Source organism: Anas acuta, chromosome 3 (assembly GCF_963932015.1).
Source record: "Anas acuta chromosome 3, bAnaAcu1.1, whole genome shotgun sequence".
Lineage (NCBI taxonomy): Eukaryota > Metazoa > Chordata > Aves > Anseriformes > Anatidae > Anas > Anas acuta.
The window spans coordinates 19,294,469-19,313,731 of record NC_088981.1 but is presented as its reverse complement, the minus strand read 5'-3'; the positions used below and the strand labels follow the sequence as shown (position 1 = coordinate 19,313,731).

The following is a 19,263-nucleotide window of genomic DNA, read 5'->3' as shown; positions in this document are numbered from 1 at the left end:
TAATAAATAATGTTTGTGAGTTCATTCCAGTGAGCAATGACTGTTTGGTTTCACCCACATAACTTCCATGAGCACATCTGATACCTTGGATAAAATAAACCACACTACCCAATGGGAATGCAGAGAGCCTGCAAATTTTGATTATTGTTGTGGAGACGCATCTATGGTGGCAGCTGTGTGAGTATATTTTGTGGAGATACGACAGATGGCAGATACAGAAGTGTCCCTTTTGATCTCTCATGGTCTGATTCAACTAAATAGAAACAGGTAGCTTACAAATTTATTTTTTTTTAATCACAAACAGAGCCAAATACAACAGTCACCACATTTTTGCTTTGGTTTACCTCTTTTTTTTCCTCCTCCAGAAATATAAACAAATCATATTAGATACCCAATACTGCCTATCAGACACCTCTTTGAATAGAGCTACATGTTTATATTCTATTACTGTACACAAGCTATTGGCCTGGTTAGCTCCATCCATAGTGTTCCACTTTGCTAATGAACTTTCAGGCATAACAAAAAAGAGATGATTATATTTTCCTATCAAAATCAGTCGTTCTATTCAGTTGTTTTTATCTACCTCAGAGAGCATCCAACCCCTCTCAACATAGTAGGTGTGAATTACACTCACAAGAATCACAAGAATTAATCACAAGGAAGTTTAAGTTTACATGAAGCTGTATCAGCTGACCCTAATGTAATTCAGAAGGCCAATATGTAGTCTATTCTCTATAGCCCATGACTTTGCTGCAGCCAAAAATAGCAAACATTTTGAGAATTATACTAGAAACATAACAAAATCCAAGCCACAAGCAGTTGAAAGGCTCTCTCAAATTTCTCCCACAGGATAAAAGATAACTTTCATAATTTCATTGAACTTTTTTTTTTCTCCTTATAAAGATATGCTGAAGAGAACATAAAAACAAAAGACCTAATTTTGACTTGGTACTAAATAAAGACTGGCTACTGTATTTACATGGTCAAGTCCCACCAAAAATTGCTTAATCCTTAAGTTTCCAATATCGATATCTGGAGTAATATTTCTGTGAAATATTAAAGCTCCACTAAAGTTGTTCCACCTGAGTATTTCAACTGCGTTTACCCCTTGTAACAAAAAGTATTCCATAGTGTCTTCAGTCCTTTTTATCCATTATTGAAAAACATAATTTCCTCATTATCAACATGGCTTCTTGAAGATGCAAGGTTATTCTGCTGAACTGGCTTTGTCTGAGGACTCTTCCATAAGAGAGTTTCCCACAAGAAAGTTATCAAATGCATACACACTCATTATTGCTAACATGTTCTAGTATCTTGTCTTAATAATATCCAAGCTCTGAGATTACAAACATTATAAATAAATAATAATAAAGTCTTCAATAATGTTAATGATGAGGATTATGGTTGAAGACATTCAAGACTAAATATCACTCTGTCAATACAGTTAAGTCACAGGTACATTTGTCTCAATGGCTTAAAGGATCAATTACATCTTGTCTCCAAAAATTAAAAATCAAGATTTGCTAATGTAAATGGTGATAACCTACATTCAGTGAGTCTTTGTGTATAATTAACTCTGAGAAATGCCATTGCTATAACAGAACTCTTTAATCAATTTCTATCTTGCTATGAAGTGTAAGTAATTTGCTCCAGTTTTATTTTTGCAAATTCAATAGCCCTCAGTGCCCACCTTCCCTTGCCAGGCACAGTGCCCAAGTTGCTAACAGAGGTGTATTTGGGTAGCACTTCTCTTGTAATCAACACCACACCAACATCACTTAGGGACCTGGTCCTTACTATACTATAACAACACAGGCATTTCTAGAGAGCTTTAGTATCCTCTGCTAAGAGGTAGGATATAAATATAAGCCACACAATATGATAACAACAGAGGTGTTACCTTTGTGTGTGCAGTGAATCTGAGATTAAATTAAACAGGCATCATATGATGTACACAAAGCTATGAAGAAAGACATCTCAAGAAATAAAGTGTCAAAACCACTTAGCAGATTAGTTTCTCTCAGACTAACAGAACAACGTATCTTTTCAAATTTCTTATTGTACAGAGTACAGTGGTGTACTTGTAAAAGAGTGATCAACACAGAAACTCAGTACTAGACTGTTGCAAGGGCAGGACCTAGAAAAACATTGGGTAGCTTATACTTGTGATCTTTCAGAATTAGATCAAATTTCATTCAAAATCAGGTCAGCCATTTCTTCCTTTTTCTTACATTAATACGACTCTATGTCTCCAAGACTGAGAAAAATTATGGAGGGATGTAGTCCCATCTTTTTATTTATTTATTTTTTCTGTCCTATTGCTATTCAAGTTTGACTGGAGGCCTAGAGCTGCATTTATTACACAAATATTTTATGACCTAATACTTTATGTTCTTCCCCATCTGACACAAATTATTAGAAACAATTTTTTTGTATGTTGCAATTCTTTCTCAGATACACTTTTCCGCACATTTGGGACAGACTGGGAGAAAAACTTAAAGCTAGGCAGACTTCTCTTCAGGCAGCTCTTTATTTTTTTGCCATTTTTTGTAGAGCTCCGCATTCTTCCTGAATCTTAGGCCACAGAGCTAGGGACTGTTTTCTGGCAATATTCCTTTTCGTAACATCTGCAGTAGGAACACCATTTTCCTACAGAAATTCAACAATCCCCTGCTGGCACATCCTAGAATTGTGTCACCCCCATTAACCACTCATGTAAAAGGACTTCGTCTGCAATTGCTTTTGCACTATGACTGCCTCCTACAAATATTTCTCTGGAATATTTCTGCTAGGAACATGCTTGCACCAAGTTCTACTCAACTCCTTGAACTTGTGAATAGATGATCGTTAGCATTACTGAAATGTATTCTGTTTTGTTTGTAAGAAAAGGAAAAGCCCTGAGTTGTTTTCCTTAAGGCAAATTGCTTAAGGCAACATGCAAGCGATCAGCAATGTGTTCATACCTTTGTAAAAAGCCTCTAATCACCAGGCTGAAGAGTTATTCTGATCAGTTTCATTTCTAACTCAATGGATGTTGTCTCATAAAATAGCAAGTGCCAAATTAAGAGCTCATTGTTACCGAAGGAAAGCCTCCTTCCTCCTCAGTCACATACCCTCATGGAGCAGGTTCTGAGGCCTGTTTGCCTGCTAAGCTGATTGAATTCACTGAAGTCTTGCAAAACTCTTATGTCCCTTTCCTAGCAAGCTGAGTCCACTCATTTTACAATTAAATAATCACCAGATATATTGCTAAGTCAGAGGTGTAGCATACTACAGAGAACTGGGGAGAAGGCCAGGGGAAGGACAGAGGATAAAGCAGGGAGAAAGGAAGGCCAGTGTTTTCAGCATGGATGAGCAACAAATTTGGCTCAGCTGTTTTGTCAAGTCAGACATGACTAATTTTAATTCCTTTAAAAAAATAAAAATAATAAAACAAGACGGAGATACCATACCATTTCCACGCATAATGCCTACACATTCAGGAAATACAAGGTTCACCTTCTCTTTAAGTTTGGGCCCCCTATGCTGTATGAATGCATTTAGCCTTAAGCTATAGTAAAATGAAAAGACAACAAATACTACAGAGTGCAATAATCTCCATGGCATCATCATGACAAGCCTAATTCTGTTTTGACAGACATGAGTGACAGATCTGCCACTGGTGCCAAGGATTAAACAGAATGATGATTCAGATGAATCAAATTGTTTATAAATACCAAAGATAACAGTTACCTTTCGAATTTTCACAAGAAATGAATGTGCTATTTCTCATCAAGTTTTAGATTTGGTCATTAAGGCTGGAACCATGTCATTCAATTCAAAGGAACAACACCCAGAATGAAAAATCACTTGTCCAAACTGAGCTGATATCTAACACATGTCATTCATGTGGGCTCTTGATATACACCGAAGAGAACAGGCTCTTTGAGGATATAATTCATCATCTTAAGGTAGATACCTTAAAAAATTTGAACAGATCATACTAGAAACAGTCATTTCCTTCCAGCGACTATAAAGACAATGTAGATTACTAGTTCAGATGTTAAAATCTACAGTGGAGGTTAATCACATCTTCATTGACTTAAATGGAGTCTAGAGCTTGAATGGACTAGAGCGTAACAAATGCCAACAAACAACTTGAGGCCAAGGGATGCAAGCACTTAATCTTATAAATGGGAATTTGAAACTTATAGCCTAAATAACTAAGATTCTTGATTGGGCAGGCATCTTTGCAGGAAACACTGAAATTCAGAAGCTGCTGCATACTGAGGTAAAAGAAAATATGACAAGGAAAAAAAAATCCTGCTGAAATTTTACCTTTCAAAGCGACTAAAATCAGAAGACTATGTAAGTGCTCTGAGTAATCAGAGTACAGAGAATAATGAATAGGGGGGAGTTTCAGGCATGCTAGTACTCTGAAGCTGAACTTCAGAGACAGATCGCCTACTTAAGATTTTAGCACACAGCATGTTCCAATGACTTTCTGACACTTCATCTATCTTACTGTATGAACTGCTTCCAGCAGCAGATCTATCCTTCTAAAACTCCCACTTCTGCCTCTACTTGTCTTTCACTTCCCTCCCCATCTGAGGCATTCAAAACTCTCAAGAATATTTCAGGAGACAAAGGCCACCTGAGCAACCGAAAGACATTCTGGCTATCTGTATTTTAATATCAAAATACAGCATTATTGTGGATCAATGAATATCTGACCAGATTTTTTTTTTTAATCTCAACTCCACTATGCATATGAGAAACTTTTCTGGTGGTATCATGAAAAATATATATATTTTATTTGTTGAACATTATAATGCATTATTACCACAAATCCTCATGTAAACTGCTTTTAAGAACAATAAAACAGCATTAGTAAAGAGAAAAATTTGAACAGGAAATTAGATGATAATCATAATCAACAATTTCTTGGAATATGGAGGTTTCCTTACATAATATGTACTCTAAGTAAACAATAACATTTTTTGTTTTTCTGGGGTGGAGGGTGGTCATATTTTGGGATCCCAGGAGTTGGAATCAGTGATCCTTGTGATATATCCTATAGATTTTATCATAGCCTCTGTCTCAGTAGATTTCAGTATATAGCATGGCTTCCAATGTTAAAGGCTGTTTCTGGGAATAATGAGCTATTCCCCCCAAAAACTGACATAATGTTTCCTTAAAAAAACAGTAAAAAAAATAAAAGTCATGCTTATGACTAGGATTTTCCATTGCACTTATTTCTATTATCTGAACTACAGATAGATTCTTCTGTTATAATCTGCATCCACAGAAGCTGGAACAGACCATCATAAATTTAAGCTTAACTGAAAAAACAGATAATTCAAGAAATTCAGAGTGTCCTCTGGCTTCTGCTGGCAAAGAAGAGATTTAATGACTACATTTCCACTGAACTGTCTCAACTTTTTCACTCGAATTTTCCTGGACAGATAGCAAAGATGAGCTGAGAACAGCAGTTTTAAAGTCATAAAATGTTACTTGTAAAGTGAATACTTGTACAATGCTTCTGTTCAATCAAACAGTTCATCTCACAGCAAAATACACTATATTTGAACACAAATTTCTTCTTACAAAATTAGGATAGAATCCAGAAATATTTCATTTTTCCTAACTTGCACACAAATAGTACTGTGCCATGATTCTGTTTTCTCAAATTGTTCCCACATTTCTGACACTGTAGTAGTTACTGCTAGAACATTTTTTGTTATGCATTTTTTTCAGACATGCTTAAGCAATGGGTTAAAAAGTGGGGGAATATTTCTGAACAACAGGGATATGATTAATTGAACAAATGGTACGAATTATGTTATGTCTGTCTTTAATCTAACCTAAAACACATGAGACACTTGTATACAGCAAAATCCTTAATACCTGCATCAGCCAAGAGAATTTGGATATATCTGAAGAATGAGGTTTTCCTTTTTGTAGACAAAATGAATATGCTTGTTTAGGCTACAAAGGTGAGAAAGAATTGAAAGAGGAAAGAGGAGATACATTCCTGGTGCCTGAGGAAAGAAACTCTGGCATAGCACTGTGCTGTATAGCCTGGGAAATTTTGAGTTTTGCTTCATATAACTAGGAATATACTTAATATGTTAGAAATCTATGACTGTTCAATTCATGTTTCTGAGCCTATACTGAAATGTCTTCAGTATAAGAAAAAAAGACAAAATTCAAACATTCTTAATATATTATCATTATAATAACATGGATAATGAGACATTCTAAACAAGATTGAACCCTCAGTGCTATGTACAATTATATAGTCAAGATAGCATCTTATCCAGAGATCTTACTGCTTAATAGAAGAGTGTGAGAAAAGTAAGATTAAAGACCAGATTCATTTCAGGAAGTAGCATGAAGAACTAGCTTGTGTCACTAGTGCATGAGGAAGTGCTGCAAAGTGAAGCCTGAACAAGGTATTTTTGCATAGCCCCAAGTCATAGTGCCCTAGTCATAATCACAGAATTGAAGGGGTTGGAAGGGACCTCGAAAGATCATCAGGTCCAACCCTCCTCCCCCCCCCACCAAAGCAGGCTCCTTAGAGCAGGCTGCCCAGGTAGGGGTCCAGATGAGCCTTAAATATCTCCAGAGAAGGAGACTCCACAACCTCCCTGGGCAGCCTGTTCCAGTGCTCCATCACCCTCACCGTGAAGATGTTCTTTTGCATGTTGGTGTGGAACTTCCTATACACTATCTTGTGACCATTACTCCTTGCCCTGTCCCCGCAAACCACTGAAAAGAGGTTGGCCAAATCCCTGTCTCCCACACCTCAGGTATTTATACACATTGATGAGATCCCCTCTCAGTCTTTTCTCCAGGCTGAACAGACCCAGGTCTCTCAGCCTTCCCTCATCAGGAAAATGCTCCAGGCCCCATATCATCTTTTTGGCCCTCCTCTGGACTCTTTCCAGGAGATTCCTGTCTCCCTTTTTGTACTGGGGAGCCCAGAACTAATACCACTCTTGAAACTAAATGCAGTTTAGGAATTGACCCAAGTTGTGAACAGTTAGACAATAGGGAAACACCACATGTACTTGTCCAACTCTTACTTTTCCCAGTGCAGACAAAGTAATGGGCTAGATGTACTTAATTCTTAAATTCAAACTAATACACAAAAACAATACTGGCTAATGCCATTTGAAGTGACCTGCTGGTTTCCCTGCAGACAGTGGACATAATGCAGGTTGACTGATAAAGATGCCCTCAATGCTCTTCCAGAACACAAGATAGTGATCCTGTAAAGTGTTGAATCTGGAAATGAGAACACTTGTGCAATACGTCCTGCTCCATATTTGTGAAGGATGCTAGAACAGCTAGTTGTGTAAACCAAGCTATAAATGTAATTTAAGATTTGCAGAGCAGAGGCAAAAGATGAGTTCTCATACTTTAAATAAATTTGATCAAATAGTGTCCTCTGCTTTGGAGCTACATTCTCTCATTAGTTAGCTCCTGATTCTTTTATTGTGATAAGCGTTTATGAAATTTTTAGCAAAAATTTCCTTAGAACAGGCCTGCCACAATGCTGTCACTAGCTGTAAGTAGCCGTAAGAGCTCTAAGCATAACAAGAGCAATGCAAAAAGGTTACAGATCTCACAAAATGGACTTAGCAATCCTGCCCGAGTGCCCAGCTCATACCCTCCTGCCTGTTCTTACTATCACCGCTGCCCTTTGGTCAGGAAGAAGCAGGGACCCTAAATGATCCAAGGAGCCTGTAATGAGTGAAGATATATGGGTGTAAGTTACCCTTTATAGTAAGGACTTTGGGAATTCAAGCAATGTCAAGATTACATCTGGACATTGATTACATCTAGACATTGATGCCATGCCCTACAGCTACAGAGACAATTTAAAGAAACATTAGTAGCAGGCCATTGCACAGTAACCATTCATTTCACAAAAAAAAAAAAAGATTTTTTCTATTTAAATAACACAAATGAACTGACATGTGCAGAGGAACTGAAGTTAAAATAGAGGGAAATAATATGTTGCTTAAAACAAAATTAATATCTTTCTGAAACTTCTAGTGAAACTTGAACTGTGTTAATTGTCACCAAAGTTTTATTTATCCTCTAACATTTTTAGAAGCCAGAATATTTTAAGTGACAGAAGTAAATTTACTTCTGTAAATTTTACTTAAAAGTAAAAAAAAATTGAAAGTAAAATATTGTATCATCATTGAAATAATACACGTTTACAATGCACCTGACTACTAATAGCTATGCATGCTGCTGAAGATAATTATATTAAAATACATCCAAACATATTTAAATAATTCATTTCAATACCTTACATAATAGGAAACATTCTCTTAGTGTAAAATGATGAAAGGTATCTTGAATATAACTATTCAGTGTTGTTTGTTTGTTTTTTTTATATATCTGCATTCCATACAGAAACAACAAAAGCAGAATGATTTTTTTTTCCCTCAAAAATCACCGACTCTATTCTACCACCTAGAATAATTCTTTCAGATAAATTTTCCTCTAACTCAGTCATAATTGTGTAAACACCACTCAACAATAGTTCACTTAAATTTATATGCAGCCACATAAAATTCACTGTACATTGGACTAGACTGGTACAACAACGCCATTTGAGCTGCAGCATATATTTAATACACAGACAGCTTTGTCCCATTCCCTAAGAATAAAAGGGGTTGTAAGTTCACCTGACTTCTAATCAAAGTTTTTAAAAAACAGTATTTCTTCTCCTTTCAAAATGTTCTTACCTCTTCCTTTGTCTTTTTTGATATGACTCTTAGCCAGTCTCCGATCATGCTGAGGACAGCTGCAAAGTAAGCAAGCCCAACAAGGATCCAGAACCACACCACTGGCTTATAAAAATCTAGGTACTCAATATCTGATCCCCCTGAAAAACAATGAAGTTAAGAATAAAGCACACTTAATTGTTATAGGTGCAAAAGTATTTTAAAATTAATTATTTTTCTAAAAATAAAAAATAAAAAAGAGATCAGCAGTAGTATGCGAATGTACACAATATTTCCTAATCTTTCACAATATTTAAAATGAACACTGACAAACTGATTCAGCTTTTGAGATACCATCACTTAAGGTGGAGGACACTTAAGGTCATTGAGGACAGCTTGAATGAAAGGATTTCCCACCTGCTGCAAACAGACATGCAGTACAAAATTAAGTGTTGTTCTGGAGTATGTTCTTATGCTGAGAAATCTGGCTTTGCAAAGACTTAGAAGCACATCTCAATTACATGAATCCTTTAACCCTAGTAGAGAAGAATAATACCTGCATTACCAAATATCCCTGTTGGGCAGTCAAACATTGCCATCTCCTTTTTACTGAAGAGGAAACCAGGCTACAGGGACTTGAGTTGAGCTGATCATACTCAAAAAAAATAAAAAAAGTAAGAGGATAAAATATCTGGCAGTTGGAGGCAACTTTTTTTTTTTTTGAATCCCACTGCCATAAGAACCAGACACTTTCTTCTTTCCAAGTGTTGAAGTAAAAAAGGATAAATTTCAGAGATGTCTGTAATGGAACTTTTAGGTCCAATACAACTATAAAGAACAGATGCTTTATTCTACCCTCCACTCTCTCCCAAAATAAAAATAAAAAAATAAAATGAAGTTATGTTTATCCAGAGTTCTCAGACAACACAAAGTAACTCATATTTCACATATTGCAGTACAATAACACAAGTCTTAAACTTGCAGATCAGCTATACTATGACAAATAAAATAATACTCTTCATCTGAGTTGCTGAAAACAGAAATTTGCATATCTGCTTACTGAAACAGCCAAATGAAAATGCTCTTTACACCCTTTCATGAAGAGCAGCGTTCTTCCTAGCTCTTGTTATCTAATCACCATACAGATTACATGCAAACAAAGAATTTTACTGACTAGTATCTTAGTGTGGGATTCCTCATAGATGGAAATTTTTTCTCATGTCAATAAGCCCTTTCATAAATAAAATTTGTTGAGCTATAGTGGTTTATTCAACTGCCTAAGAGATGAAATCCATACTGCAAAAATGAATACTTCTACACTTGTACAGTCACAAATACAGTACAAGACAGGGCTTTATCAGAACAGAACAGAAGACAGCCATTCACTCAAAAGGCTGAGTTTGTCACACCCCAAGATAAGCAAAATATCAGAAAAAGAAATATGTTAACATCCACCTTGCGTCAATGCAGTAAAACAGGATTTACAGATGACTTGTCCTGCTGTCATTCAAAAAAGTTGTTGATTACCACCATGTCTTAGCTCTATCAGGAGTAAGCAACGAACCACACTCCTTGGTTCACATTCTTTGTATGTTCATACAATGCACAAAGACATACAATGTAAGGTATCCACTCGCCAGATTTCTAATTTCCAGTGTGTGAAGTTTATAAGTGGGAACTGGAACCCAAATATATCCGTCTGCAGGCAGCACTTCCTTCATCATGCATATGTAATTTGTTTACAGCAAGGTTAATTACCAGATCAGGTCTTCAATTAAGAGTTTTCTCTGCTGTCTGGCCAGGAGATGGCTCCATCTAGCCATGCCCAAATGAGTTCAGCTTTCCCAAAGTTTGCAAGGGACCCTCTAGAAAGGTTTGACAGCTGAAGTCTTCATCAGCTCTTGAATCTATGAATTTCAGGGACTCCTGGTGAGGTCTCAATTTAAGGAAGACCAGGGAGAAAGATATACCTAAGGATATTCATCCTGAGATAAGTATTGTCTTCTGTAACTATTGGAGGAATTCAGCAGAAATGTTCAAGTGTCATAGAGTAACACAATATCATAGGTAGGAAAACAAAATCAAAATCAACTGTACTGAGTTCAAAGTAAATGAAATTCATTAACTACTGAATTGCAATTTACATAAATGTGTACAAATATATTTGTGTATGTATATGTACACATAAATATATTTGTACTGAAGTGTGAGATAATTAATCTAATGAATTTACCAGTAACACTGTAAAAAGCATATCAACATGATAGATTTGCATGAATTTTTCATAGCACCACTTTTAGTAATGCTATCATCTGTCTTTTGCAAAGCAGATTTTACATAACGCCTTAGGAAGCAAAATGCTGAGAAGCAAGTTGAATTTCAGTGTTTGGCAAAATTTGTTTTGTGGGCCAAGGGACAAAACTTTTGTCCGACTTTGTTTGGACTTTACCAGAAATAGCTTTAAACAAACAAAAGATATATATCTACTTTCCCAGAGATTTGGTCAACTGGTGTGCACCCGCTCTAACTAGAATTTTCACTGCCTTTATCTTTACAAAGAGCAGCCTCAGTTTATTGCTGAGATGTTTTGTGGTACATATTTGATTCCAAACTCCCTAGAAATCAACAAAAAAAATCAAAGAGCTTTCTCATTCATCTTCATCACAGATTTTGCATTGCTGCTACCACCATTCTTACATCTGTCAAACAACTTTTAAATGATTTAGGATTTTTCATGGAAGACAGATTTTTTTTTTATGGCCCAAGTACCTTTCCTTTCTGAGGTAAGAAGTTTTATGTTTTAGTGAAGGATGGCATTCAAGAAGATTTCAGACATACATGTACATTAGGACAGATTCTGTTTATAGGGTACATGATTGGGCTTAAATTTATGCATATGTATATATATATATTTACATCAAACAATTACATAAATTAAGTAAACAGTATTTTCTATCATTGCCACTCTTTTCTCTATCCTTTCATAGCTGACACAAACACAGAATTCTAGATTTAGAGACTTTAGAATAATTATCTCTAAAGTATCTTTTTGTTCGCATTTTTGCTTCAAAACTATAAGAATATAAAGAATTAAAAAAACTGATGTTGAGTATCTTAATTCCATGTTAGCATAAACTTGTGTTATTCCAAAACTAGCCCTTCGGACCAGGAACGGACTTTATTATTTTTCAACAGTACACATTCTGAGCATAAAAAAAGTGATTAAATTTAAGCACAACTTAAAGTTTAACAAGTAGCCATCCCTCAATCAGTAGCTTGTCCATCAGTCATGACAAACCTGGCACCATGGGCAACTGGCATAATCCAGAAACTTCATTTGTCCCATTCCAAAGAAACATGGAGGTTTGGCCCTGTACCTTGAAAGGAATTACCTCGAAGAACTGCAAAAAGGGACAGAGTAAGGCTAGCTTATGCAGAGACCTGAAGAAGCGGCATGCTGGGGACAAGACAACATTTGCACCATCTGCAAGAAAGAATATAATGTTGGCTATACAAGTTACTTGATACCACTCAGTGGAAAATGGAGAGCTACTTCAGAATACAGGGCACAGCTATAAAACACCCTTTCCACACTGTCCTGTACAGAAATTGAGTGAAACACTGCATGATGACTTAAGCTTAAAACAGCCTACATGGTTCACACTATATAGCCCTTATAGCAGATATGAACTCCTGAGGTGACAAAGAGCACTTCTGAATGCCAAAAAAGACAATGCCAGCAGGAGAGAGCACAGATCAATAGGACTGCTATGACCAGAAGGTAAGGTGTTTCAGTTCAGTGATGTTAAACGAGACTAAAATTCTGAAAGTATTCTACAAATTAGCTGTCCCTCCAAGTAATTCAGTGCAGACCCAGATATATGATAAAATGGCAATAAACCTAATTCAATTACAGCCCAAAACAGTAAAGAAGTGATAAGCTAAAAATCACAGATCAACAAAAAAAAAAAATAAAAAAAATGCCTTAGAAAACATTTTAAAATTGAAGACTCACAAAAGTCTGTGATTATTTAAACTGGACTGATTGCAGCATAACCTTATTCATTATGCTAGTGAAACAGACTACTGACGTGCTATTAATATTTCTGACCCTCACATAATTCTGTCAAGTTTGGGCATCTGATTACTTTATATTTGATAGCTGCTAGACTATCTCCTCCAGAAATATTTAAGGATTTATCTGCACATATGACCAATGCATTGTCATGTTACATATATTTTGACCTCATTGCTAACATTGGTAGACAACATTATCTTTCATTATACTAAAAAATGATGTGAGAAGTCCTCTTACTTTCCTCTTTTTGAATATTTATAATAATAGCTTGATTGCTTTTTATGTAGTATTATTCATGGTCTCCCCTGAAAACAAGATAAGCTATGTTTGAATCAGTATGGCATGATTTTCAAGAGACAGTTTCTTACTTCCTTTGTGTGTATTTGTGTGTGTGAAAAGCTACAATGGTAGACTTTCTTCAGTTATTAAAAAAAATATTAAAGAAAGGATAGAAAGACATTAAAAATTCAATTTCCCCATCAACAAAAAATCAACCCCACCTTCCACCCCCACCCCCAATTAAAAAGAAAAAAATCTGGTTTTTGTTGTTGTTATTATTTTTTTTTTTTTGGAATATTATCCATGTATTTTCTTGAACATGCAATACAAAAACTGTTCACCTTTTCTCTCCTTGCACACGCCCTGAATGATCAGCCTTTTACATCTACCTTAGGACTTCTCTTGCTAGTTGAAACTGAAGCTAAAATTTCCATAGGGTCCAAATGGCAACTTAGATTCTCAATACAAAAGGGGATGTTTTGGCCTTGTGGCTCCTGGGAACTGAATGCTTGTTCTCCAGTAAAAATGAGAAGACTCTTGTAGAAAAAATCTGGAGAACTGTACAAGAATTTATATTGTAAGAGCCAGCCCTACAACCTTTAATACCATTACAATCCATAATCCATGTTCTCCTGTTGGTTCCCTTCTGGTACAGCTATTGGGAAACACTCTCCTTTACTTCTTAAAAAAGTTCTCCAAGGCTTCTCTTTGGCTTTCAAATCCAGTGGTGCCAGGCAGCAGCCAATTCCATGTTAGTGAAAAGAGAAATACTGTGAGAAATATTTCTCTTAACCCATTATCGCAGCCATGACATTACTATCCAGGACTTTCAGACTTGTTTTTTCCTCTGGGATGACAGTTCCCAGAAAGATAAGATAATTACCAGAATATTTGGAAATTCTCAAATAGGAATTTTGTTTTGTTTGAGGGAACTTTATGAAACAAAAATTATTATAATACATAATTATCATACATAATTATGAAATATCCCATGGAGCTCCAATCTGCTACAAGAATTGCCTTTGTTGTTGTTGTTCTAGAAGTACACTCCATTATAATTGCAAACTGAAATGACACTGCTTTAGTTTTGACTATTCTTCTGAGTGGTAGAAAGCAATTTACACTCCAAATATTATTTAAGAAACATGCCTTCCCAGACAAAAAAAAAAAAAAAAAAAAAAAAAAAAAAAACAGAAAAGAAAAGGACTAAGTTAATGTCAACGTTTTGGTTTTTTCCTCTTCAAGTGGCTGCTCACCTAAGCACTTATAAGTGGACTGCAGTAGCTTTCTGCATGATGCACGACTCACTGTGACAAACCAAAACCAAGAAATGGTTTTGCTCTAGATCCACAACGATGTCAGATGCTTCTGCCAGATGAAATGCTTATGTTCCATCATGACAACCTCCCCTACAGCCATTTACACCAATACATGCCTTATCCCTACTTGCTTCATCTTATTTTCTGGCACTCAGCTTTTCTAAACTTCTGTGTTAGAGTGTTCTAGTTAAGGTCCACAACAAAACACCAATGGTATTTAATGCCTACAATGTGGTTATGGCTTACCTAAAAACAAACAAACCACCACAATGAAACAAAGAAATCATGAAGACAGCTTACTAATTTGGTAGCTTGCAAAATATTCTGCACGCTTTCTCAAAATTAATAAGAAAACATTTGTCTTAAGCGCTAAGTTATCAGCTTGATTTAAAATTTGCAGTGTGAATTTTCCTTTTAAAATAGTTTAGTATGATGGAATTTATTCCTTATAGCTAATCTAAATCTACCCTCTTTTACTTTAAAAGTATTAGCCTTTGTCCTATCACTACATATTCCCTCATAAAGAGGCTCCCTATCTTTTCCACAGACCCCCTTTAGGTACTGGAAGACCACCATAAGGTTTCTATGGAGCCTATTCTTTTGTAGACTATCAAAACCAACTATCTCAGCCTGTCATAGGAGAGGTGCACCAGCCTTCTGATCTTCCTCATGACCCTTCTCTGGACTCGGTCCAGCAGGCCCCTATCCTTCTTATGCTGGGGGCCCCAGAGCTGAATGCTCTACTCCAGGTGAGGAGTAGAGGGGGAGAATCACTTCCCCTGGCCTGCTGGCCATGCTTCTTTTGATGCACCCCAAGATATGGCTGGCTTTCTGCAAGTGCACATTGCCAGCTCATGTTGAGTTTTTCATCCACCAACACCTCCTTGCGTTTGCTCTCAACCCACTCATCTCCCAGCCTGTATTCATGCTTGGGGTCTCCCTGATCCATGTGCAGGACCTTGTACTCAGCCTTGTTGAACTTCATGAGGTTCATCTCTCAAGCCTGTCAAGGTTCTTCTGGATGGCATCCCTTCTCTCCTGCGTGTCAACTGCAGGAGTCAGTCATCTAGTCATCTGCTGTCAACTGAGTATGTTAGTCCACACAAAGAAGATAACAATGAAGCTTATTGTTTTTTTTGTCAGAGATGAAGTTGACAATCTAGAGGCCACATTAAACTCACAGTGATGATGGAGATGGTCTAAACCTCTTTGCTTAAGCTTTCACTGCAAGTATGAGTCCAATTCCTACACACTGAAACTCAAAGGCAATAGCATATTACAGAATGAATGAGTGTCTTGCATATTGCTCTAAAAGTAAATAGAAAATATTCACAGCATTTCGATATCACCATTAAAGCAGAACTTAAAAATATGCAAAAAGACCATAAAAGGCCACAAGGTATAGATCAACATAACTCAAGAACATTCTGTAGAAAGGGAACGTGTTTCCTGGTAAAATTAAAAACCAGACATCATGTAGGAACAAATTACAATATCAAGTGGTCTACAAATAGAAAATCTGCAGAAATTTTATAATGAGAGTAATGATGAATGTACTCTGTGTTCCAGTTAGAGTAAAGTGGGCCATTTCACATGGTTTCTTACAGTAAATATAGCCAGGCATTTATACATTATTATTTTTATTCCCTGCTACACACGTACACCAAAGGAAAGAAAGTCTAAAGCACCCATACTCTTGGCTTTGAAATAGCATAATTTTTTGATTTGGTGCTGGTCAGAATCTGTTCAGAACCACAAATTCTTGAAGACAAAATCAAAATAAGAACAATCTGGCTGAGGAAAGCAAGTCTTGGACTCACAGCATGAAACTGAATTTGTAATCCTAACCTCACCAGCTCACTGGTTCAACACACCTTCTCAATACAGACAGCATATATTTTGTCCTACTCGGAGATCTTACACCTTTTCAAGAAATAAAAAATGGTGTAGATAATAAAGCTTATTTTTATTTCTCAAATTGAGCTTGTCTAATTTATTTTTAACTAATCCAGTCTAGATTAATAGAACCAGGTGTTGGTCATGTTATCTATACGCTGTGCTACAACTTCTTATACTGTAAAACACACGTGGGCAAATGCATACAGAGCAAACAAAGTAGAGAAAGATAAAACAGAAACAGAATTTCAACAGCAGAAGAATAAATCTGGAACAACACTTTGAAAGCAAAATGTGCACACAAAAACTAAGTTTCATATATAACTGAGCAAAATGAGACACTAAAGGACTCCTGCTAAAGTAAAAATACTCAGCAGACTAAAATACTGTAATTGTTCTGGTACTTCTCTCAATCTGTAAAGCCAAAAAAAATCTAAAATCAGGTAAAACATCTTTTTAACAGTACAACAGAGAAAAAAAAGGAGTATATGTAGTCAGAGGGAGACTGTTTCATCATCCCACCTCTTGAATGTAGTCAGCCACAAGATCCAAGGTGGCAGTCTCTCAGGGCTTGACACAAGAATGATGAAGGGTAAAACTGGGAGAGAATGGTAAAACCACCCCTGCCACCATTGTTTCAGTGTTCCCCTGCTCCCCCCAAAGACATAAAAATACAAAACATACATCGCTGTGCAAAATTTCATGAGATAAAGAGCAATGAGAAAAATCTTACCTGCAACATAGTCACCAAATCCAATGGTAGTTAAAGTGATAACCACAAAGTAAATTGCATCTAGTGTGCTCCAGCCTTCTATATGCTTGAATATAACTGCAGGAAGAGCAACAAACAGCACGCAGCCAAACAGTATGAATATTATTGTTGAAATTATGCGAATCTTTGTCTGACTCACATTCCATTTCTATGGAAGAAAGGGAAAGGGAAAGAGAGGAAACCCATTGTTAATAAAACTGTGCCACTATATATAAACACCTATCACCTACAATAAGCACCTCATTGCTCAAGAGGACATTCTAGTTCTCAAACAGAAAAATCAAAGCATTGTTTTATTGTGAAAGTGTTTTCAAAGCAAATATGACTATCCTAGGAAACATTTGGTGGCAGGAAATGCAAAGTAGTGCTGGACTCTTCTTTGTGGTCGGATGAGTGGATGGCTTGTGCAACGTTCATTAATATTAACAGCTGATCATGATACAGTTTGAGTGAGGACAAAATTTGAGTAAGCTTCAAGCAGTGCTTGCACCTGGTATCTCTCTGCTTTTTTTGCATCCACAAATAACTAAATAAAAATGGTGTATTTTTATCATATATTTCTCTCTTTAATGAAAGAGATAACTAAGCAAAACCATAGAAAACAGAGTTGAGATAGTAATAGAGGGGACATTAAGGGATCTTCTCTTCCAAACCTTACTCAAAACTAAAAATGACCACACCTAAGCCGTGGCATACAAGACATGTGAGGCAATGCAATCAAGGTTAACTTATTTTCAGTAGAAAGTTTTCTCAATGCTTACCCTGCATCTCACTTGCTTCTGTTTAAGTCTACTACTTATGGTCTCATCCAGGGCAGACCAACTGCTACTTCACTCTTTCCAGCAAGCTTTTACAGGTGTCTTCTGTCATATATTCTTTAGTCCAAAAAAAATGCACTTATTCAAGTCTAACCTCACCCACTCAACTCTCGTTGCTATCCCTCACCTCCATCCAGCCAATACACACATTTCTTTAGATGTGGTTCTCAAAACTGGACAAAAAGTGAGACATACTACAGCAAAACAGAACATAAGAAAGGATCCTTTCATCCAATCTATTTATACTCCTATTTAAGCCTTTAACTGTGACCTACACTTTCTCACAACAGTACAACACTCTCCAGTACTAGCTGAAGGAGCCCCTAGAGGCCTCAGAACATCACTACAAAACTGCACCCAGACAACTGTTTACTGATATGTAATTGAATATTTCATTATTCTTTCATGTCTTTTGAATTTGTCATTTTTGAACTGAATCTTATATATTCATTCTGCCTTTCAAAATCTTCAAGATCACTTTGAATTCTAATTCTGTCCTCCAACTTTTAGCTCTCTGCAGCCTGAGATCATCTGTAGATTTAATGAGAAAAGTGTTTTGTCTGTTGTGTAAACTATTAATGATTTTTATTTTTATTTTCTAATCATAACAAATCTAAAACAGACCATTTCAAAGTCACATCTGACATGCCCTACCAATTTGACAATTTTCCTCTCAGTACAGTTTTCCAGAGTCTTCCATGCATCCAGGGCATATTGCTTTAAATTAAGGGAAACTAGGGGCTACATAAAACTGTAACCTTTAAAAAAAGCAGACCAAAAAGAGACCAGATTATTCACGATGCATGGTTTCTTGTATTTATGTTAAGTGCCAATGGAAGATATGTTTTCAATCAGCAGGACCAAAGTCTAGCTTTTGCAACCCAAATCCCAGTAGCTGGTCAGGTTATGGCAACATGAAATGCCCTGTTCTGACCCAGTGTCTCCTTGTTCTTCTTTTAAAGAATGAATGAAGGAGTGTTCCAGACTGCAACATAAAGATCAGTGTTTTAATTCAGAGATTGCCAAAAGGAGGCAAGTTGCTTCTTTTTGTGTTAGGGCATCTTTGTTGTGTATATACCCTATTAAACAAAGAAAAGGGGAAGAAAGAGGGAAACCCATTATTCCTCTAAGTGATAGCCTAAGAGACACAAACAAGTTGGTCTCATATTTTGTACCTTTATGCAAAAGCTAAAATTCAATTACAGCAGAAAAACAGAAAGGATAAAAACGTGTTCTCATGGAATGTTCATGCCCTTTTTAGCCAAGTCTCAGTGGAAATTAAATGTTATTTATCAGTAACTAATTAGGATTGGATCTGATATCTGGAACTGAAAAAAAAGAAAGAAAGGGAAAACAACACACGCATATAAAAACA

At 36.3% G+C, this 19,263-nt stretch overlaps 1 protein-coding gene across 6 annotated transcripts in view; it reads right to left on the bottom strand.

Annotated features, from left to right (window-relative positions):
- KCNK2 (potassium two pore domain channel subfamily K member 2) overlaps positions 1–19,263 on the bottom strand; it is a 130,172-nt gene that overhangs the window by 8,348 nt on the left and 102,561 nt on the right. For 5 of the 6 annotated variants that reach the window (XM_068675978.1, XM_068675982.1, XM_068675977.1 and 2 more), the window contains 3 exons: positions 17,032–17,218; positions 12,025–12,210; positions 8,748–8,887 (listed from right to left, as the gene is read on the bottom strand). In XM_068675978.1, coding sequence (XP_068532079.1) covers positions 8,748–8,887; positions 12,025–12,210; positions 17,032–17,218 — 513 coding nt within the window. The remainder of the gene's footprint in view (positions 1–8,747; positions 8,888–12,024; positions 12,211–17,031; positions 17,219–19,263) is intronic. The other variant, XM_068675980.1, reaches the window with a different exon arrangement.